The sequence below is a fragment of the Canis lupus genome, chromosome 12 (genome assembly GCF_011100685.1).
Source record: "Canis lupus familiaris isolate Mischka breed German Shepherd chromosome 12, alternate assembly UU_Cfam_GSD_1.0, whole genome shotgun sequence".
In the NCBI taxonomy this organism is placed as follows: domain Eukaryota; kingdom Metazoa; phylum Chordata; class Mammalia; order Carnivora; family Canidae; genus Canis; species Canis lupus.
The window spans coordinates 7270632-7295235 of record NC_049233.1 but is presented as its reverse complement, the minus strand read 5'-3'; the positions used below and the strand labels follow the sequence as shown (position 1 = coordinate 7295235).

The window sequence follows — 24604 nt, the reverse complement described above, 5'->3', positions numbered from 1 at the left end:
AGAAGAAGCAACAGCTGCCTCTTCAGAAGATGAGGGACTCTGAGTAACTGTAATTCTCTAACTGCTGAGCGAACCATCTAGTCCTACCTGCCAGCACAGTACTTGTAGGGTATCTATGGCTGTCCCAGGGGGAAAAGGAGGCTTCTAAAGCTCACTCCTAAGGACAAAGGATGTAGGCTTCTCAGAGGTGAGAGCCAGGCCTCCAGGTCTGCCTGATGAAAGCTCTGTCCCACAGAACAATTTTATAATACTAAGCTTTAAATTAGGAAATAAAAACAGGAAAACTGTAAGTCAGCCTAAATAATGCAGCTACATAATTTTGCTTCTTTGTGACACGATGTATGTAGTGGTCAAAGAGAGAGAAAGAATTGGTCTAAGTTTTGTTCCACCGTGGGTAGGCATAAAGTTTTTAAAAATACATCCCTGTGCAGCAATTTTGAGAGCCAGTATTACACTGGATAATATAGAAGAAAATGTTACTTTAAAGCTATTTTAAGGGTTTAAATGACAATGAATTATGGTTCAAAGAAAATTTTCCAATCAAACTTTAATTTAAAAGGGATATGGGGGGGAAGAGTTTTCATTTATTATACCTAGTAAGATGCTCATTCAAAATTAATTTAATATCTGAATTTTATGGTACATCTCTCAGAATTTCACTGGTTTGGTTAATTTCTAAGTCATCAATGAGTAGGAACCACAGTAATATGCAGTGGGGAGAAGATGAAAGCAGTGAGCAGTGACGATGCAACTCTAAAGAAGTAAATGTAAGATAAATGGGGATGTTTTTTGTTTTTCTGTGTGAGAAGAAATAAAGGGCATTTAGAAGGGAGACTCCTCTACTCTTGCATTCATAAGCTTCAAGCCCATTGCTTGCAGGGAGGCACTCAGGAAAAGAACGAAGGACTTCAGCCTATGAGGAATAATCTCCAAAGCTATGCCAGGGTGTCAAGGACACAATCTCCGTCATGCCACTGTTGGAGATGCTTACCACAGCGGCATGATCCCAGTTCCTGCTGCACCAGCTCCAGTTTGGTTTGGCACTGGAAGCACCGACGTCGACTCTTCTGTTTCGATCGGCTGGTTTCCTCAGGTTGTTCGGTGTTCTCCAGTAGTCGTGCCCGTTTCACTGGCGAGGCCTCATTCTCAGACTGTGAATCTGACCAAAACAACACATTTGGGGGTCAGGGTTAGTACTTGGCCTGGCAAGCACAGCTAATTAATGTACTGCCAGGCATTCTACTGCCCTCTTCCAGGAACTGGACCTGTGTGAGCAACAGACAGTTCTGTCTGGCCTGGTTTATACCGCACAGATTGTGACAAGCACGCACCTTCAGGGCAGACTTCTAATGAGCTAGGCCTGAGCAGGGAAAGGAGGGTGGGGGCGATTCAACAAAAATCAGTTCTATGTTGCTGTTTCTACAAAGAGCTGTTTCTTTGAGACCATTCACACTGGAACTAGGATCCTCCCTTTGTCTGTACCCCTTCTTTGGGCCCTAGCTGCTTACTCTTTGTGCTGGTTATTTACCACTTCTCAGATATTTGCTTGTCCTCAAGTAGACTGTAATTCTTTAGAAGAAGGATTAAGTCTAATATTTCTTTTTATCACCATGCTTAGCACAATTCTGTATCCGATGCAGTGTTTGAAGGGTGTTCCATAATATGTTCTAGTAAAAATATTCATGTTTCTACTCCTTAATGTAACAAAACGCTTCAGAATCAGATTTTTTAAGATTTTATTTATTTACTCATGAGAGACCGAGAGAGAGAGAGAGAGAGAGAGAGAGAGAGAGAGAGAGAGGCAGAGACACAGGCAGAGGGAGAAGCAGGCTCCATGCAGGGAGCCCTACGTGGGACTACATCCCTAGACTCCAGAATCACGCCTTGCACTTAGGGCAGACGCTTAACTGCTGAGCCACCCAGGCATCCCAGAATCAGATTCCAAAGTTGAAAATTATTTCAACTTTACTCAGAGTAAAGGAACATCCCTGCTTATTCACAAGCAAGCTATCTCGTGACCTCTATTGTGGAGTGTTCCAGAAGCAGCTCTCTGTACCACAACCTAACACTGGTGCCAAATTGGCAGGTAGAGGAGGTGCAATGTGTGACGACTTGTGTTTTGTAGAACCTTAATAAAGTAACTAAAATGCGATAAAGTTCCTGACATAGGCAAGCTGCAAATAACTCTTGCCTTAAAAAAACAAACAAACAAACAAACAAAACAAAAACAAAAAAAAAAACAAGCAAACAAACAAAAAAAACACCTGGGGTCTCTGTATTCTTGGACTTGCTGCCACTGCATACTGAAGATGCACCTCTTGCCAAGGTTCCAAAGGGGGTTGTGCTAAACCCTCTCCAGAAGGGAGTCTCCTAAATGATTTTCTTCAAAACAGATCCAGATCCCATTACTTCTTACCCCCCCACTACCACCACCACCACGCTGGTCAGAGTAATCATCATCTCACATCCAGCCTAGTATAATACAGCCTTTTAATCAGTCTCCCTGCCCACCCCCCCTGCCCCTACTGCTTGTTCTCCAAAGCCAAGTGATTCTGTCAAAAATCAAGCTTAGAATCACTCCACTTTTCTGTTCAAAACCCTTTAATAGCTCCCCTTTCCAGAGTAAAAGCTCAAATATTTACTACAGTGCTCACAAGGCCCTTCATGATTTGCCCTCCTCTCTTACCTCATCTGCTGCTGCTCTCTCCCTTTACTCCATCCACACTAGTCTCCTGACTGGCTCCTACCTCAGGGCCTTTGTACTCATCAGTTCCCGTTGTCTAGATTTCTTCACCCAGATCTACGTGGAACTCATCTCTTTTAAGTGTTTTAAAGTTACATTTCAACAGCATCTTCTCGGCTCATCCTATCTAGACCACTCTTGTTCCCCTTCCCTAGCACTTCCCCTCCTTCCAATTCCTGCCTGCCTTTTATTCCTCCACAGCATTGTACCTTTTAACATTATCCTCACGGAGGATATAAACTCCTGCAGGGCAGGAAGTTTCACCTGTTTTGTTCATAATCTGCCTACAATGCCTACAACTCAATAAATAAATATTTCTTAGATGAATGAATCTTTTAGGCAGTTCTGATTTTCTATTTAAAGTGGCCCTAGTGGGAAGCAGCAGACTGTTGGATGTATTTCAGCAGAGGCTGTGAACCTCTCTCCCCAGCCCCCCTCCGTGTGAAGACACTGCATGTCACCAGAGAGCACTCACTGCCCCACCCCACCCCTGCCCCCCACACTGCACACTGGCTTATGGAAGGTGTGCACCATTCTTAGCAACTGTAAACTGCATTTTTCATTTCATTTAGTTCCTCTAGTCCTACATGACATTTTCCCCCAATACAAACCAACTAAACAAGGCCTTTGATGAAAACAATTGAAAGCCAAGTTCAGCCTATTTCCCAGCTCTGCTGAGCGAAGCTGTCCAAACCCAATCGGTGTGATGACTGAGGTAGCCACAGACAGGGCTCATTCCCCTACGACAGCAACAAGCAACAATCTAAATGTAAATCATTACAAAGCAGCCAGCCAAAAGGAATTCACCTTGTATGAGCCACAGTGCTCTCCGGGGGAGGTCCTTTTTCACAAACCAGCAATGGCTCAATTTGTATTAATAACTCTATTTAGACATATCTTTTTTTTTTTTTTTTTGTAACAAGAAGAGAAAATTCTAGAGGAAGAACCGTAACAAAAAAAATTGCTGTCTGTTCTGAGACAAGGTCCTAAATGTGGAGAAATTATCTCCCAACCCTGGGGTATGGGGTGGGTAAAGAGATAGAGAGGAGTCCATACAGGAAGGGGAGGAAGCCTTTGTATTATTAATATTGTTAAAATCCAGAGGGCTTTGACATGATTCCAGCATGCCTCTCATGTAAAAAAAGGACCACTCGGACCTACGCCTCTTTCATTTACACTGCTGACAGAACTGAGCATGCGTCTAGAAATACAGAGTTCACCTTCAAAGCTGTTTTCCACATGACTCTGTCCCGAACTGTCAAACATGCTATCTGCCTGCATCCATCTCCATTTCTAAAGCAAACCTTTGCTACAAGGAGAAGACCATTTTCCTTTTAGCATGGCAATGGTATCCATTGCTATTTTCAAATAAGCAAGCAAGCGACATAAAATATTTTCAATGTAGGATTTCTAAAATCAGGAAATACAATTCATATTTTTATAATCATAATCATCATTGGTCATTATCAAACAAGCCACTTGATGGGACACTCCCGCAAGGTTAGAGGAGGCCTGCCTTTTCCTCTAATTCCCTACACTGTCTAACCAATAGATATTCAATAACAAAACTAAGGAACAGTTTGCCTGATCTCATGTTGAAATTCCCTTTCCCCGTTGCACATTTCATATGAAGACTACCCAGTTATTTGTTCTGGTACTCAGGAGGTAGAGGACATTCCAGAAATTGTGGGTCCTAAGGGAGTTTTCTGATGCTGCCAACAGCTGCACTGCTGTGGCCTTCCTAAAAGACCACTCAGCCCTAGCCTAGTCAGTCCTCGAAGAGTCAATGTCTAGGCATCCAGACAAGTCTAAGACCAAAGCATCCATGTATACAAAGTCTGAACCATGAGAAGCAGCCCTCAATGATTCTAAACCAACACATATGAAAAGTTTGTCAGAATGTGTTATTTTTTTTAGAATCAAGGAACTGTTCCTAGACATTAAGAGATCCATAACTTTTATGCTCTGAAATACATGCCCATTTAATCTTCACTCTATTAAACGGAAAGCAATCCCTGTGCCCTCTAATGCTCCCTGCCACAAAGAGGGAGGGGGGAAAACTCCCTAAACTGTTTACCACCTTCTACATGCTGCCACTCAGGAAGGTGACTATTATATATAACCTTTTGGGGAAGCAAACCATTCTTTGACATTTTTTTCACAATTCAACTTGGTGTTTTAATTAGTAGCGAATGAAATAAATAGTCTACACAATCATCATCATGTCTGCATAAGAAATTTACATCTCCTCTGCTAATTACTTAATGAAACTTTGTGCCATAGAGTGAGTTACCTAAATAAGAGAAACAGATGTCCAGGACAGGGATTCTAATTGCTTAATAATGAACTAAATAATTCAACTACACAATTATAAATTTTATGTGGATTTAAAAAGAACTATCAGAAAGAAAAGATCCAAACACAGTCAACACTAAAAGAACCTTCATCTACTGTCCATATTTGCTCACTTACTTTTGGCCTACAAACATCATTCCTGTCACCCTGATGCATTTTTAACTTCCTTAACAATAACAGGAAACACCCAACAGGCTACTTGTATAGTCTGAACTTGGGCAGTAAGGGTTAAACAGAGAGAAAGGTGAACAGAAATAACTCTTACATGCAGCTTTAACTGTCAGAAGAAACGCGTCCCTGCAAGGAGCATGCTCATTAGCAGCAGGAGGAGCTGTAGTAGCAAGCTAGAAACTGTCTCCACCCCAGGAGTTAAGAGTGACTTCTAATTAAAGTCCTTCATAAATGGCCAACAAAGCACATTTTTTCCAGTATGCTTTTTCTTGAGAACATAAATCTAGTCTGCATATACCCACGCAAGAGCTGCCACACTCCCATGCTGGGTTCACAGTTCTCGGTATTCACCAAATCCCCTCTTCCTCTGCCTATGTTTAATAGAATGAGAAAGATACATCAGATCTTCTTCTTCTTCTTTTTTTTTTTTAAGATTTATTTATTTATTCATTCAGAGAGAGCGAGAGAGAGGCAGAGACACAGGCAGAGGGAGAAGCAGGCTCCATGCAGGAAGCCCGATGTGGGACTCGATCCCGGGTCTCCAGGATCACACCCCGGGCTGCAGGCGGCGCTAAACCGCTGCGCCACCAGGGCTGCCCACATCAGATCTTCTAAATCAAAGGCAAATTTGATCAAGAATCATAATGTGATTACATGAGAAAGGAAAATCCTAAGACCAAGTACACTTATCAATTCCTTAAGTTTGAAGGTAACTACTGTTTAATTTGTGACAGAGAAACAAGTAGAGATTTTTAAAAAATGTATCTTCTGAGGAGAGAAATTCTTCTAATTGTACCTTCCTAGCCAATTGCAGAAAGCAGTGGTAAGACTTTCAATTTAGGAACACAGTTTAACTGGAAAGCTTGACTAGAGACAACAAACAGAGATACTGCTTTTAAAATTGTTTTGTCTCTGACAGAAATTCACATTTGTTCCTTACTGTCACTGTTCTTGTCTTTATTACTCATGTTCTCTCCTGAAATTCTCCAAATAAATTGTGTCAGGTCTGTCAGAGTTGAATCCCAATCTCTCTTAATCTCCCGTCACTGTGCAGCTGGAAGCATGCACACTCTCAGGGCTGCTAACCAAGACTGTGGCCTTCTGACACCTCAGGCAGGCTCTTAGCCTTCTGTATAAGCCAACACTCACAATTAGTATAAGAGAGTGGGAGAAACAAAGTGGCAACAAAGAGAGGGAAGCCTTCCTCATTCGCTTCACCCACACCTTCCCTCACTTGTATGAAAGAAAGATGAATCTGTTTAATCTCAGGCTGTATGACAGCTTTTGAGGCACTCAATCAGTTTTTTTAGAACCTATCACAGTCTCTTGACAGATTGACATTTATGATCCCAACAGCCTGTGCAAACATCAGTAAGAGCAATAATTAATGAACCCTCACACATCACTGCTGTCTCTCCTTCAACCATTTAAAAGGAGCTTAAGCTGCTAAAATCTCTGTCCATGAAAAACACCTCACTCTCACTGGAAAAAATGTATTTTAAAAGAGACCCCCAAAATCTGTTTTATAGGTACTTTCTCTCTGTTTCTCTGCTTTGTTTTGTGTATGCAGAGATTAAATTCACTCCCTCCTGAAACACTTCAGGAGAGAAAAACTCCTCATTACTCATTATACACTGTTTCCCCACTTTGTTGAACTGGCATCCCCCCACCCCTTTCTTACTTTCCTAATGGCTCTGGAACAATTTTGGAATGACATGCTGTTAAAAAGCTATTACATGGACAAAGAAAGAAGTTCAAGTCTTTGGAAGGGGCTGATTATTACAATTTTGTGAAGAATACCTTCATATATACTTGATATGTGACATGGAGATCAATCTAGCTTGAAATACACCTACGATACTATGTCTTATAATAACCATTTTAAAGGTCAGCTGTTCTCAAACTGCCAGGAAGTATACTATTCTTAAGCATTAATTCCCCTATTCTCCATCCAGCTCCACTCCTATCCCCCTTTCTCTGGCTCTCTCCTTTGCTATTAGAGATACCTTGTGTGGTCTCCTTCACTATCATAACCTCAAACAGAAAACCGACCTCCTGATGCATCCTCCCTGCTGGGAATACAAGTCTTGGAGACCTGAGGTGGCTGATGAGTAGAGCTGACTATTGTGGGAGTACATCTGAACTTTTGGGTTCTCTGTTATCAATATGCTCAGAAGACATAAGGCATCAGAAATCTTGGAGGGGAATTGTATCATCTAACGGTTTGGTTTTGATTGTCAAAATCAGGAATGCAAAAGCTGCTTTCTGTAGGGACTTTTTTGGTTAGAAGACAGCTTAAAGAGCAGCAGAACATGGAAATCATGAGTCATAATAATTAGCACCCATGTGGGAGAGGAGTACCCACAAGTTCCAAAGCGATGTTTTAAAGACTAGAATCAGTTTTCTCACTTCCCCAAGGCCCTTTTTCCCATCTGATTCCTGCTGGAGAGAAAGCTGGAAGCTGATTTTGGTGGCACATCTTGACACCAGAAAGAAGTGATTATGAATTCATCAATGAATCAGGTAGGAAACGTTAATGGGCTGTGGGGAGAGCAGCTCTCCATTACATAAAACAATCACATAACAATCACATAAAATCATGGTGGCATCAGAATCCAACAGTTCCAAAGGAAGGAGTTCTTCAACTCTTCTTTCTACTCTGACTCATTTATTTTTCTTGCCTATTGTGCTGGCTAGGCCTTCTGGCAAAATCTAAATAGGAGTAGTGAAAAGGACATGTTTGCCTTGTTTCCAACTTTAGGAGGAAAGTATTCAGCTCTCACATAGCTTTTCATTTTGAAAAATTGTATACACATAGAAAAATTCAAATAGTACAATAAACACCTGTGCACAGTCCATTCAGATTCAACAGTTGTTAATCTTACATTGTTTTATCTCTCCTCTCCATATTTATGCTCCCCTCTAAACCATCTGAAAATAATTTGCACACATCAAAATACTTAATACACACATATCTAATACAATAAAGGCATTTCCTGCTATGACCAAAATATTACACCTAAGAAAATTAAGAATAATCCCCCAATGTCATCTAATATTCAATCCATATCTAAAATATCCCCATTGTTCTCAAAGGCATGTCCAGTCAAGTTTCATGTGTTACATTTGGATCTTATGTCTAAGTCTCTTTTAATCAAAGACATTATGTCCTTCAATTTATTTGTTCCTGTCTTCACATGACCTAGCTTGAACATTCCTGGTTAGTTTTCCTGTGAAATATACCATATTACTATATTTTTTATCTATTTATCTGTTTTTTTTTTAATGTCACAATTTAACTTACAAGAAAGAGATTTTTTATTTTTTATTTTTTAAAATTTATTTTTATTTATGATAGTCACACAGAGAGAGAGAGAGAGAGAGGCAGAGACACAGGCAGAGGGAGAAGCAGGCTCCATGCACCGGGAGCCCGACATGGGACTCGATCCCAGGTCTCCAGGATTGCGCCCTGGGCCAAAGGCAGGCGCCAAACCGCTGCGCCACCCAGGAATCCCCAAGAAAGGAGATTTTTAATTGTACATCTATCTCCTCTGTTACATATTCAGGACCAAAAAATAAAACTTTAAGTAAGCACCTTGACACAGCCCCATGGTTGCAGGGCTGGCACAAGTGAGAGCAGGTAAAGAAGGGCTAGTACTGTGTAATCATCCCTGCCACATACTGGACATCAGGATATAGTTCATCTGTGCCAGTGCAAGGAATGGATGCTTACGCAAACATTAAGAGATGAGCTAGTTCCAAGTGTTTTAGCCCATGATTTCTTACAGTCTGATGGCATTCTCTGTAGCTAAAGTTGGTCCCAGAGGTCACAAATCATTTCTCCAATTGTTTCCTTTCCCAAGGCTTCGTGGCCTTTTTTTGATTGCCCTTCCTCTCCTGACTGACTATACTATTGCTAATTATTGCTATAAGACATCTCTTCACTGCTAAGTCACTCAACTCTTTACAACTGTTATTTTAAATCAGATTAAAAAACATAAAACAAAAGCCCAGGAAATTCATTTGCAAAAATAATAACAATCTCATTAAGTACAGTAATATTTCCAGTTTACTTGATCTACTTTATTTACGCTTTAGATTAATGACCATTTAGAGCCACAACAGCCACTATTGCCTAGGGTGTACCAGGCACTGGGCTTTGAACTGGCAAATGAGATCTGCTTATGGTAGTGATCTCTTCCCTCAAGGAGACCGCAAACCAGAAGGAAAGATATATATACAAATAAACGTATAGCAGAGAGTAAGTGGCACGTTAATATATGAACAGAATGCTATGAACACAAAATGTGGAAGTGATAAATAATCTGTTGGTGGGTGATTAAGAAGTAGAAGAGAACAGAGAAAGGTCAGAAAAGGTACCCCTTGAACTTAAGAATTACATTGTATATATGCAGACAGATGATTTTTTTGGCTTACTTTTGTCATCCCCACATTCTCTTCTGTAGGGCCTGTTTTTTACAATACATTCTGCATATAACTTGTTCATCTACCCTCTTCTCTTTACCAAAATTCATATTTAACTATAGACCCTTTCACAGTCTCAAGAGCAAAGGCACTTGGCAACTAATACCCACCAGTGATGGGTTTTTAGGGAAACAAAGCTGTTGTTTGTCATTCCCCTCTCTTCAATTCCAACTAATTCAAAATTTTCCTTTCATCATGTTTATTAACCTTAATATTGGTCTCTGTCCTCTCAGACACATACAGGGCTTTAATTGCCAATTTCTATCAGGAATCTTCCAAGCCCATTTTATCATTAATTGTTTTGAGATATATTGGTTCACTTATAGTTATAAAAAATAATGCAAAGAAATCTCATGTCTCCTTCACTCAGTTTTCTCCAATGGTTAACATCTTACAAAACTTTAGTACAGTATCACAAATAGAACATGGATATTGATACAGTCAAGCTATCTATAGCATATGGATATAGTCAAACTATATCCATCACACATCACAGGATCTCTCTGGTTGTCCTTTTATAGCCAGGCCTACCTCCTTCTTTCCCCCCTTGCTCCCTGGCAACCCTCAGCAAACACTAATCTGCCCTCCACTTCTATAATATTGCCATTTCCAGAAGGTCAAATGTATGGACATACAAACAATCATACTAACCTTTTGTCCAAGCTCATTTTTAAGGCAACCATCACAGTAGGGTGGACATGATGAAAAGATTCCTTAAGTTAAGCTTCAGTCATAAGTGCAATAGTAAATACTAACACAAAGCACATATTTTGTACCAGCACCTTCTGAATGCTTTTACAGAAGTTCCTTCTTATCTGCAGGAGATACATTCTAAGACCCCCAGTGGACGTCTGAAACTGAAATAGTTTCCATTCCCATACTTGGCCTATATATATGACGTTTTTCCCTATACATATAGAGGTGCTGCTTGGTCAGCAGAACCTATCACACCAGCAACCCAGTAGTTTTCCTTTGTAGCTAGTGATCTGGTACCAATTCCTTGTTTTAGTTTCTCCAACAGCAAGACCTCTCCTGCCTACCCAACTAAACCAAATTACTTCTCCCCCACAGCTTTTTTCAGTTACTCATTGTAACTGACAAATTACCCTCGATAGAATAATCTTTCCTTTTTATAGCCTGCTCAGGTATTTGCGAGTTCAACATGAACATTACAATGCATTGATTTTTAAAAAATATAACATTTATAGCATCAGTATAGAATAAGGTAACACTATTAAGATGAGACAGAGAAGCAAGATTAAGCAACCCAAGAGAGGGGTGCCTGGGTGGCTCAGTGGTTGAGTGTCTGCCTTCGGCTCAGGTCATAATCCCAGGGTCCTGGGATTGAGTCCCGCACTGGCCTCTCCATAGGGAGGCCTGCTTCTTCCTCTGCCTATGTCTCTGCCTCTCTCTGTGTCTCTAATGAATAATAAATAAAATCTTAAAAAAAAAAAAAGAAACCCAAAAGGTATACTTCCTCAAAAGTCACATGCCTAAGGCTGCTAATTTCTGTTCCTTGACCACAACACTTAGTCCATGACCAAATTTTAAGACTCTCAAAGTGGTAAAGCTGGTCTTGAACTTCCGTTCTATGATCTTTTCAAGTATTTCCAGAAAACTAAGATCAGACACAGTTTATTTTCATTTATACAAAGAAAGGAAAATTTGAGAGAATTCATGAATTATCTATATTTTTCTGTAACTATGTGTAAGATAGGCATCCTATTTTCATTGTTTCTTATAACACTCATTTAGAAATTAAACTGCTTAAAAATATGGATTAAGTCTTCTACTTAGCAGTTACGTGAAGCCTAGAGGTTTTCAAATTATACCTTATAAAACTACAGTTGACCCTTAACACAGATTTAAAAGGGTCCACTTATGCACAGATTTTTTTTGGATACACAGAACTGTGATTTTTGTTAACGAAATTTTCTTTTTCTCTAGCTTGCTTTATCATAAAATATACTATGTAATATATGTAACATGCAAAATATGTTATCAACCGACTGTTTACGTTATTGGTAAGGCTTCTTCTGGTCAACAGTAGGCTATTAGTAAAGTTTTTGGGGATTCAAATGTTACATGTGGATTTTCAACTGTGTGTGGTGGGGGGAGTGCCCCTAACCCCTGTGTTTTTTAAGGGTCAACTGTATACAACTGTTCTGAGCAACTGGACAGTACATGTGACTACAGCCATTTCTTTCTACTGATGATTATATCTGAAGAAGCCTAGAGGGAAGGAACAGGCCAGAAGTCTTACAATAATAATGGATCCCCCCCACCCCATACTTGGTCTCCAAAGCATGAATGACTTGCCTAAGGGTTAAACCTGATCTGGTCATGAGTCTTTTGCCAGGAAGAATGAAAATGGCTGTTCTTTATGAAAACAAACAAAAAAACAACACTGAGTATACGGGTAGGGCAGGAAAATGGGTAAAGAAGAATGAGATACTAATTCAGTTTTTTGGGTTTTTTTTTGTTAACACAAATATTCCTACACTCATCAACTCACTCCTATGAAGCTCAACTAACTACCCTCCCTATGAGTGTTCTTAATGTCCAGCTGTTTTGCCTGTCTGGCTAATAACACAAGGCTGCCAGGGCAGAATGGACTGTATTTAATACTCCACTGGTGCTCAACAACAACAACGAGTATCTCTGTAACAGGGAATAAGTCCTTAATGATGGTAATCTTGTGATGAGAGACTGTCATCTTGTTGGCTGTGGCCCAGTTCTAATATAAGGAAAAAAATGGTTTGAACATTTATATTTTGTTATTTAAAAAAATTATCTTGAATGCATAACTAAGTAGATGCTAAAATTAAATAGCTGAGTTGTTTTTAAACCATCTTTGTTACTAATTTAGCATTAGCTTAATTCAGTTCCTCTCTCTACCTATTGCTTAGTTTCTTCCACGTAAGATCTAGTCTTTTGACTCATTATTCCCAGGGTGAATCCTCCAGCTTTATGAATAAAGACTTCCGTGCCTTATTGTTACTCTTCTTCATATGAGGCTAAACGAACCTAAAGTTAGAACTTAACATGTGATGATCAAGCTTGCCCAAACAAAGTTTTGTCTGTCTACCTATTTACTGATTTTCCTGAATAAGTACAATTAGGTATTCATTACTGAGGGCTGTATCAGGGCTGATGCAGGTACTACCAGGTAAGCAGAGGGTTGAAGAGACGTGACTTAAGAAAAATGCTTATGAAGGAAAGAGAAATAATCCCATTTGTAAAACAAACAGCTGGAAAATCAGAGGCAAAGAATTCTGCATAAAATTACTATGAAATTTGTCATTAGCCCATATTTGAGACATGAGAGGATCAAGTGTCTAACATTTTAATCTCAATTCAATGGACTTAGTTCATCAGCACTCTTCATTAAAAGAATGATTATTTACCATGTCCATGCTGTGAACCCCCATACCAGAAAATCAACTATATGTTACAACAATGTTTCCTTCACAACTTTGCAAACTGTATTGTGGCTATCTAAGATAATACCTTGACTTTAAGAATTACACACTGAAATTTTTAGTATTATACAGGCAACTTACTGAAATGGCTAGGGAGATGGATTTCTTACGCTAGGGAGATGGATTTCTCACACACACACACAAACACACACACACTCATGCATGCACGCAAGGTCGGTAGGGAGGTTGGGGGGGTGCGGGCAGGTAGTAGAAAAAACCAAAATGGTAAAATGTTAACATCTGAGGAACAGGGTGTGGTGAGGGGGAGTAAAGTGAGAATTTGATGTAATCTTCTTATAACTTTTCTGTAAACCTGAAATTATGTTTAAAAAATTATATTCCATGGAAGCCACACTTGCAGATGATTGGCTATAGTGCTTGCTGAATTCTTTCCCAGAAATGTTGACATTACTTAGGTCTGATGGGAAAGCGCATGACAAGATGGCTGTAGCAAGTAATCAACAGTAAGGTCTATGCTCATGCTTCTCCCGGTTTGTAGTGAAGTCAACACTTCTCTTTAAGTACACTTTAATGATTAGTCACAGACTTTTACATGTCACTTTCTTAAGTCTATAGTTTTTCCAATCCCAATAAGGGCCCATTTTTAATTCCATCAATTACTGCAACTGCTCTTCCAGGAAGGATGATGACCAAGACCTTAAGATGTGATTTTAATCTTCTAGAAATGGATTTATCAACAGGAGGCCAAAGAAAAAGCCGATCTGAGTCCTTGTCAATTACAGGAACCACCAATTAATGCCAAGCAGAAAAACAGATTTTGCTGCAGCTAACACCTCCCATTCAAATCAGTGCCACACAAATTCCCTCCCCAGCCCAGCTTTCTTTTAAAAGCATCCTGTGTATTTGGACATAGAATTCAAGCTATAGGGATCCCTGGGTGGCGCAGCGGTTTGGCGCCTGCCTTTGGCCCAGGGCGCGATCCCGGATACCCGGGATCGAATCCCATGTCGGGTTCCCGGTGCATGGAGCCTGCTTCTCCCTCTGCCTGTGTCTCTGCCTCCTCTCTCTCTCTCTGTGACTATCATAAATAAATAAAAATTTGAAAAAAAAAAAAAAAAAGAATTCAGGCTATAATATAATAACATCTTTGGGAAAGAGTTGTTCAACATTTTCTTAAAAAAAAAAAAAAAAAAAAAGGTAGCAGTACCCAATATATTTTTTCAAGTAAATACTGGCCCACATTTAAGATAAAAATCTTAAAAGGCTCTCTTCTGTATTCTCTTTCTTTATTCCATGCTAAAGTAACAGAAAAATTAACTCAGTCTGAGTTAAATGCCCCATTTTCTTGCTTATATATGTATACATTTTTAATAAGTTTTGATGGGGTAGATGGATGTGGACAACGCATAGCATGTAACTAATTACCCTGTCCACTGAGCTAATAGAGATGAGGTTTATTTAAAATTCAGAGTTGTGGTTCTGCTATTTGGGAATGGCTTTCTGAAACTCTGTGGGTGGATACTGGTAATGAAACAGAGAATTCAGAGCGGCAGGGAGCATAAGGCCAAATAAGCTTTTATAGCAGTCTGTATGTACTAAAAATAATTATACATATGTAGTGGGAGGCTGGTTAACTGAGCCCACAGAGGCACTTGGTTGTTCAGATAGCTAATCACAATTTGAAGCCCCCCATGACAAAAATGTTTCCAAGGTTAAACTGTCTGATTTTTAATCATAAAGAACTGAATTTATATTGGCTAACGTTCTCTCATGTTGTTGGTCTGAACACAATAACCAGCCTTTTTATCAAGATTTTAACCACAAGAAAACTATCAACCTTTGGTGGCTCCTAAATTGTGATTTGCCCCAGAAAGAAGAGGAGTTCTCAATTATAATATAAAAGCTTAGAGAAGAATTCAGGATATGAGTTTTGTTTGTTTTTTTGGAAGTCAAGCTTATGAAATCTCTTTCTATCAATACACACAAAAGTAAAATTTTTACTTTTAAAACTAAGCCCAGAAACAAAAAGCAAAAAAAGTTTGATTTTTCCCAGTTCTAAAGTCCAGTTTTCTTAAGAATGAGTTTTCTGGGCTTCCTGTCATTCACAGCCTTCATGCATTCAAACAAGTGTCGCTAACAGCTCTCTCCATTTCCCTTGACTTCACCAATCTGCTTGGCCTGGGGGCCTCATCACCAGTTTCTGATTCCATATATTTTTCCAGCCAGACTGAAAGGGGAAACTGGAAGGGGAACCCACATAGTCTGCTAGTAGAGCCCACCATTCTCAATGGCCAACCTCTAACCTTTCCTCATTCTACAAATATATCTTCAGTGGCTCCCTGTTTTCTGTTCTGCTTCTCATCCTGCTTCTCTTATGACTTTCTTTGCACATAGTGGCTGCCATCCCTGCAGTCACCAAGTTTCAGCCTCAAACCATTCCCATTACAATGTCTAGAAATTTGTTTAAAATCTTTTGAAAAAATGAAAATCTTGTGTTGGTTATGTTAAACACAGACGATTATAATTATTTTAGGGGGTTCAGTCTCCATGCGATTTTTGTGCTTTTATTTCAGTTGGGTCTGGGGGAGGGGTAAGAAAAAGTGTTTAGCCCTCTTGAACTAAAGGTTTTCTGAAACAAAGTCAGGACTGTGATTTATGATTTAGTCACCAGCAGAAGACAAAAGGAAAGAGTAGCTTTAAAGACAAAATTGTGGTTCTTAGGAAATCTAGGGGATAAGAGTACACCCAAGCTGTCTGTCCACTAAAAATCTATTTATCTATATCTGTATCTCTTTCATTATACTTTTGGAGACAACTAATGCTTCTGGGTTTCTACTGCTAAATCATCTTACTTGTGTATCTCTTCTATTTCTCCTGTAATATTTTCTAGTCTTTTCCCTTTCCATGTATCTTTCCCTTTGTGTCTTTGAGTTTTTATTTTAATTCCAGTTAGTTAACACACAGTGTTATATTAGTTTCAGGTGTACAATATATTGATTCAAAAGTTTCATATATCGCGTGTTCATCATGACAAGTACACTCCTTAAACCCCATCACCACCCCCATTCCCCTCTGGTAACCATTAGTTTGTTCTCTAGAGTTAAGAGTCTGTTTCTTGGTTTGTCTTTGTCTCTCTCTCTTTCTCTCATTTTTTCCCCTTTGCTTGGTCATTTTGTTTCTTAAATCCCATGTACGAGTGAAATCATATAGCATGTGACTCCCTCTAATGTATTTCACTTAGCATTAGACCCTGTAGCTCCATCTATGCCACTGCAAACGGCAAGATTTCTTTCTTTTTTATGGATGAGTAATATTTCATTATGTGTGTGTGTGTGTGTGTGTGTACACACACACACACACACCTTTATCCATTCATCAATCAATGGACATGTCGGTTGCTTCCATATTTGGCTATTGTAAACAATGCTGCAATAAACATAGGGGTTTACTGACCCTTTGAATCAGTGTTCTTATATTCCTTGGAAAATACCCAGTGGTGAGATGGCTGGCTCTCCTTTCCTTTGTATCTTAAGGGCAAAATATTTCCCTATCTTAAACACCTCTATGTCAACAAATGTCTCACTCCGTTTCTCCTCCAACCACCACTACTTACTGGTTTTTAATGTCTCATCTAACTCCTTAACTGAATGACTTTTGTCTCCTGCTCTTATTTCCTGGTTATAAAGTCCCTCTTTAGTGACCTCTCATAGGCTTTGGTTTCCCACCAAAAGAAGTCACACGAACTTCTTTCAGGTTTCCTGATGATATTCTCATAGCCATAGGCAACAATTTCCTCCGTCCTTGTACCTCCTGGCCCTTATTCTCTTGCCACTTTCATAATCCTGTATATAACTTTCTCCTTTCTTTAGCTTCCTTAACTCACTGGTTTCTTTTTCTCTCTCCTAGCCCCCCAAGTAGAGCCCTTAGTAGCCCCTTGTTGTTCTGTATTCATTCCCTTATCCACTTTCATACCCTTAATCACTGCTTCTAGATTAGTGATTAGTGATTTCCAAACTAGACCTATATTTATAATTTTCTATAGGAGTGTCTACGACAACCTAAAATTTAGCTCATCAAAAACTGAAAATAGTTTCAACCAGTTTATCTTCCCACTCTTTCCCCTGCCATCAGCCATATTTTTTCTTCTCTCAGTTCCCCAGTTTTTCAACTTCATATTCTTTCTTCAGCCACCTCTAATCAGCCATTAAATCCTATTATTATTTTAAAACATTTTTTCTCAAATTTATCTCTCTCCTTCTATTCCACTGGCCATTATCCACAAAACACTCTGAAAAAAAATGGGATAAGCAGGAATTGGCAAGTCAAATTACTGCTTTATATGCAAAAGGAAACACCTATCCATATTAGCACAATGACATTTTACAGACTGAAGGACTCTCCTTTAACATTAATTCTTAGTTCATCTGGTTTGTAATCCTGAGATTATATTAAAGCTTCTTTAAAATGAGGCACACCTATGCATAACTTAAGGCATCAAAGAACTCCATAGAAAAACCACAATTTTTCCAACAGCAGGAAGTCTCCTGATAAGTTAGTTTGAAGGTAATGCATAAAGGGGTGTATTCATTTAAAGACACAAATGACAACTCAACTACCAAATGCTCATAAACTCCTGGATCAAACTGGTAAGCCCTTTTCAAAGCATTCCTCTGTGACTGTGCTACAGACTTCTCCTATCTCAAAGGTCTAATTACTATGATTTAGTGAAGCTAAGTGATCAAAGTTGAACAGAGCTGTGTCTCAATTTTCCCAAGTATTAAGTGTTTATCTGCTATACAAAAGCATTGCCAAGTCATATTTGCAGTTTTCCATTTACTAGAAAGCAAAGTCCTACTGCTAGACTTTGGCTCCACATTCCAGGGTCCCCTTATCATTCCTACTGACTCAAAGGAACTAAATTTTAAGCATTTCATCAGGAAGATACTTTTTTTTTTTAAAGGCTACATTAGTATTATATTTACTTGTAATAATTAGCATAATTTATCCTCCCTGTCCTCATTTTTTTAAAAATTTTTATTTATTTATGATAGTCACACAGAGAGAGAGAGAGAGAGAGAGAGAGAGAGGCAGAGACTTAGGCAGAGGGAGAAGCAGGCTCCATGCACTGGGAGCCCAACATGGGATTCGATCCCAGGTCTCCAGGATCGCGCCCTGGGCCAAAGGCAAGCGCTAAACCGCTGCGCCACCCAGGGATCCCCTCCCTGTCCTCACTTAAAAAGATAAACATTAGCTACGTTTCTTGCTTTCTAAAGCTGGAATTAGTTGTATGTTTATGTTTCTAGACTTTTTCTGTCTCTTTATGGCATAAGCTGCCAGGGGCAACATGCATTCTTATCAGTTCTTTAGTATGTTCCTATAGAATTTACTACAGGACTCTGTCACAGTAGTCTTTTAATAAAGTACTGGACTGGCTGACTGATTACAGTGTCTCAGCTGGTCCTATATTAAACATAAGCAAACACTTCTGAAGGTGTGATATATAACCATGACAACAGGCAATACAATAAGATTACAGCTTTAATCAGCCATTATTATGAAATACTTAAGACTCTTCACAAGGGGAGTGCCTTAGAAGCAGACACAGGTATGAGGAATAAATGCCAGTCCACCTGCTGGCAGAACAGGCAATGGGACCGTCTCTTCAGATAGATGAGCAAGCAGGAAAACGGATAACACGACTTGTCTTGGAAGCAAGCATCACGATGAGGCAGTAAAAAACCATCAGCATACATCATCCTATCACAGCTAGTGTCATTCCCAGCCTCTATTAGCCTCGCTGCATCAGCGCAAGTCCCAGACACTTTATCCTGTTTATAATTGCTGATGAGCAGTAATAAGGCCTCCATGCCTCAGCTCCGTCCGTTCCACTTCAGTACCCACCTATTAGGTAATAACTTTTATTTACAGCCTTGCTTGATGCGCTGTTCTATTAGTACAGCCAGGAACTGAGTAGGGTAGAAAAAAAAAGTCTCCTTAATGGGCAGTATCATAGCAAGGCTTGGATGATTTATAATGCAGTTCTGTGGCTGCTCTATCACGCTCCTTCTGGTAAGACTGTTTCGGGAAAGCTAGGTTCTAACATGCTGCCCTCTAACAGGCACACATGTGCTATGAAGCAGCACCTGAAAGGCACCCCCAGATCTACCCTCTCCAAATCCAAAAGTTTAAAAGGAGGAGAGGGGTATTAATAAATTTCCCTGATACCCTTTTCAAATACTGTTGGCTTAGGCATTTTGCCCCAGTGGAACAATAGAACAGCTAAATTAATAGAAGTTCAAGGCTTTTCTCCTTGGTAAGAGTGTAAGCTATGATAAAATAAATGACCATAAATGCAAAAAAAAAAAAAACCCCACCAAAACCACCCCTCCCCACCAGTTGTAACGACATTCAAGGATGTGAGCAAACTGAATTTGCACAAAGCATGTGGACCACAAGTAGCTCAGCACCAAAGCCTAGGCTTCTCATATATACACATCCAAAACAGCAGCACATCTCATCACACTTTCTTTTCTTTTCAATACTGGAGTATATTTATATCCACCAAGCACAAAAATACCTCTTGACAAGACTGGCGCTCTGGCTTGATACTCAAGAGATCAGTCTTTTTTCAGAGGAGGTTCTACTGCTTCTTATGAGCAAAACTCAAACAAGTCCTCTAAAACAAGCCTCTGGCTTCAAGTCCAGCAAACTTACATGTTACATGTCTAGCTGGCCTATGATGCAACCACAGCAACGGGTGGCAATGGGATCAAACTCTCATTTACAGGTGCAGGTAAGCTCTCGCTAACCTGTTCTGGAGTCTATATATCATGTGAGGTGCTTTTAAAGTCACCTGCTATTATTTACAAATTGACTATCAAATTATATCAAATCATCTGTTTTTACAGTGCTTTGCAACTTCATTCTGTTCTTTTTTAATATAAGCAACAACTCAGGCAGAGGAAATCCAACACAAGAGAAAGTAGCAGGTTATTTCCTTTCCCAGTTATCCACCTACTTGCCAAAAACCACACAGTATCAGTAAACAGCAATTAAGGCATACCATGATAATCTGTGGTTTGTTTTCTATAGTAAAACACACGGAGGCAGACCTTTTAGACTAGAGAGATGTTTGCAATCTTGCCAAATATTTGGTATCCATTTTGTCCTCTGCCCTAGAAATCACATGAACTTTTTTAGGACCCAAGATGATGAGTGCATAAAGTAAAACATTTTTTTAATCTTTTTTTCTTTGCCATGACAGATTTACTGTTTTGATCTTTCTTCAATGGTTACATTAAATGCTAATAAAAAATGAAAGGTTTATATCTTCCTTAATAGTCTCCTGATGGGAACTTGCATATTACATAAGTAGGTCAAATTTCTAATTTTCTGTCTCAAATGCTGATACTGCAGACCTGAGGGAAAAGCTATATCTGAAAGACCAAGGAGAAAGAGTGAAAGAGAGAACTGAATTACACTTGAATTCATACCCAAAGCCACATCTCTTTAAAGCTCCACAGCATCTTATATCGAAGAGTCACCTAATAGTATATAATATTGACCCATACAGCTGGTTGAGATGTTTCCATGAATATTTAGATTGTACCAGGAGATAAAACACACAACTGTAGGTATTTCTCAGATTTATGGGGCCACCTCTTATTTAACACTACCACCCTTTAGCTTCTGAACCAATTTAGAAGATCTTATATAAACCTCTTGGTAATATAACAACAATGAAACATTCCCCTTTAACTGGCTTCTGAACACTGATATGTAAGTGTTCAGCACATCAATCTTCTCCTAACTCCCAGGTGAAAGGGGGTTTCTTCCCTTGTCTTTGTAAGAACAGACAATAATATCACAAGCAGCTTGTCTGAGAGAAGTGAGTCAGAGGAGGTTTGGGGGTAAAAAGGAAACAATGAACAATACAAGGGTATCTAGTTCATGTCACTGTTCATCACACTAAAAGAAAAATAGATAATCCCAAAGGATTAACATGGGCTTTCGAAAGGAAAAAGAAAGGAAAAGCAAAAGGAAAAAGGAAAAAGGAAAGGAATGGAAAAAAAGAATGAAGAAAAAAGAAAAGTTTTAAAAGAAAGCAGACAAAGGATAAATAGTTAAATGGAACTAATATGCTTCTCATAACAGAGTGGAACTGATGATACTTTCTGAAAAATCCTGCCTTGATGTTTAAATGGGACAGTTTCTAGTCCCACCTGCTTTCATCTCAGGCAATACTACAGCTCCCTTATGGCCCAACAAATGGTTGTTTTACTTGCTGTTCTACTAACTATAATCACATTTTTAACATATACTCAGCATTTAAAAACCATCATTTTTCACTTCTATAAAAGTATTATTTATTCAAAATACTTGCTGGAAGAAGAGTAAAAGTGAATATAGATATGGTAAACCAAAAGGCTTCTTGATAGTATTAAGTCTGTAAGCTTCCCTATGACTTTTTCCTTATTTTAATTTCTGAAATAAAGGGACTATGAGACACTTGGGTGGCTCCATCAGTTAAGAATCTGTCTCCGACTTGGGTCATGATTCCAGGGTCCTGGGATGAAGCCCCGCGTTGGGCTCCTTGCTGGGCAGGGTGTCTGCTTTGCCCCTCCCCCTGCTTCTGCTCAGTCTCTCTCTCTTTCTCTCTCTCAAATAAATAAATTTTTAAAAGAGATTTTATTTATTCATGAGAGACACAGAGAGAGAGAGAGAGAGGCAGAGACACAGGCAGAGGGAGAAGCAGGCTCCATACAGGGACTCGATCCCAGGTCTCCAGGATCACACCCCGGGCTGAATGTGGTGCTAAACTGCTGAGCCACCCAGGCTTCCCATAAATAAAATCTTTTTAAAAAATAAAGGGAATATAAAATTAAAAAGAAAGACAAAGGCACAAAAGAGTGGTGAACAAGGAAAGGAGCAATTTCCTTTGCTAGGCTAAAAAGTCTATCCCTTCATATATTCAGTATAGGGCCTAGAGCAAAGAATTGGTTAAGGCCCCACTTAGAAGAATCAGGGTCCTTGAGTTAGTTACTTTTCTAGGATCCTAGTGAAGAGATATTAGTTTTCCAAAATCATTTCAGAGAGGACATGGTTCTGTCGATTATAGCTTAAAATTTAAGGTTCATCAATAGCCAGCTCCAATAAATGAAACACAAAACAACTTATTTTTTTAGTTGTAACTCTGTAAAAACTTATAAAGAAAAAGTTACCAGTCTTTAAACAAGAAATCCTATGAAAAGGCAACAAACCTCCCTCTTGTCCTACAAGGTACTTTAAATATAAAAGTATGACCTCCCATAGATATTCACCTAAATATCCAAATACCTTCCAAATAAAATTGTCCGAAGAGATGAACATAGGTCAGATTAAGGTATAGCTTGATAGAAAAGATGAAGGACAAAAGGAAATCTTCTGGTGATCTGCTGCCAAGGAAAGTGAACTCAACTCTTTTCTTTCACAATATACTCATTCTTGGCAAGAATGTTGTGAGAATTAACAAGGGAACATGTACAAGACATTCTGAGCTCTTGCAAGAAACTTAAGGTCTCTCTAGTAATCTGAAGGTATGAAATGCTTTAACTCTCACATTCTAACCAAAAGCAACCTAGGACTTGGCAGCACTTTTCAACTCTGCACAACAAAGCCACCCACAGCTGTACTTCATTTTTCTCTGTTTAAATACCACAATGATCACAGTGCATTCTTTTTTTTCCATCTAAAGATTACAAAGAGTTTAAATGTTAATAGTGCTGTGTGGCTAAAAGCCAGCATCTAAAGAAAAGCCCTTCTCACCTAGCTCACAAATACAAACTGATCTTTCATTTGCCACTACTGCTTCTTTTCGGGATCTGCTTCTTAGACTCACAGTTCTCAACAAAGCAATTTCTTAAAAAGAGTTCCCACTCTCATTTTGATGGCTGCAGACCAACCACTTTACACCCTCTGATTACAATACCCTCTGATCAAAAAGTACTCACTTGAAAAAAGAGACATAAGCAACCACTCAGGCTTACATTCAGGCCTTAACGTATTAAAGCCATATAATAATAAGTCTAATGCTAATCTTCATACTAATTGTCAAAGTACTAAAAAGAAAATGACCACTTTACTGAAGAGGTCACTAACCTTTTTTGAGTGTACACATGTTTCTAACATACTCAGCTATGTACCTTTAATATTTTCCAAAAAACTGTATATATATATACAATTATATATATAGTATATACATAAAATATATACATATATATATTCCTATGTGTACTTGCTGGTTTAAAATTATGAAATGAATCTGGAAAATAGAAATGTTAAAAGGCTGAGATGAAAAGCTTTTTTTTTTTTTTTCAAGCTTTTACTATTTTCTCCCCACAACTCACAATCTATATATTGTATGTCCTTCTTCAGAGATCATTTTTTTTAATTTTTTATTTATGATAGTCACAGAGAGAGAGAGAGAGAGAGAGAGAGAGAGAGAGGGGCAGAGACATAGGCAGAGGGAGAAGCAGGCTCCATGCACCGGGAGCCCGACGTGGGACTCGATCCCGGGTCCCCAGGATTGTGCCCTGGGCCAAAGGCAGGCGCCAAACCGCTGCGCCACCCAGGGATCCCTTCTTCAGAGATCATTGACTTAAAGGACCACTGTATTCCAGCCTAAGTATCCTTTTTCTAATATAACATCATTTATTATTTTTTAGAGGAGGAGGAGGAAGGAGGAGTGGGAGAGGAAGAGGGAGAATCTGAAGCAGGCTATATGCCCAGCACGGAGCCCAAAGTAGGGCTCAATCTCATGACCCTGAGATCATGATCTGAGCTAAAATCACAAGTCAGACACTTAACCAACTGAGCCACCTAGGTTGTCCCTATTATGTCATTATTATGCTAGAGGCTGCTTTAGGTCCAAACTTGTATGGATAGATTGGCTGGGAAGAGTTGGTGTATGGCTCATAAGAAATGTGTGGTTATAAGGTAATTATTTAGTGATCATCTATGCCTGAAGCCTATGTCTGAGAGTTCTTTAGAACTACTATTGCTGTACCCACTGGGGTAGAAGCACTACAGGGCATATGTTACAGGCAAAGAGTCCTTCTCTTAAAGACCCAGACATAAAGAGTACAGTACAAGACATTCCAGCAACATAATAGTAAGTAGGTGGTGGTGATACATAGGAAAAATGCCCAGAATCCCCACATGGGCAACCTGCTCATGCCAGGACAGAAAGATGGAAACAAAGACAGTCAGCCTGTGATTCTCAAAGAAAATCATTTAATTTACCTCTGAACATCAGGAGGCTCTGTCCTCTAGAGTCAGGGCTATTGTGTAAGCATACGGCTAGCTCAAGGAGTCTGAGGGGGCATAGGCAGGCTTCTTGAAAAGAGTGGTGCAGCAGGCTGAACTTGAT

At 39.3% G+C, this 24604-nt stretch overlaps 1 protein-coding gene across 3 annotated transcripts in view; it reads right to left on the bottom strand.

Moving 5' to 3' along the window:
- ZFAND3 (zinc finger AN1-type containing 3) overlaps window positions 1-24604 on the bottom strand; it is a 324904-nt gene that overhangs the window by 31005 nt on the left and 269295 nt on the right. For all 3 annotated transcript variants that reach the window (XM_038553941.1, XM_038553939.1, XM_038553940.1), the window contains one exon: window positions 992-1159. In XM_038553941.1, coding sequence (XP_038409869.1) covers window positions 992-1159 — 168 coding nt within the window. The remainder of the gene's footprint in view (window positions 1-991; window positions 1160-24604) is intronic.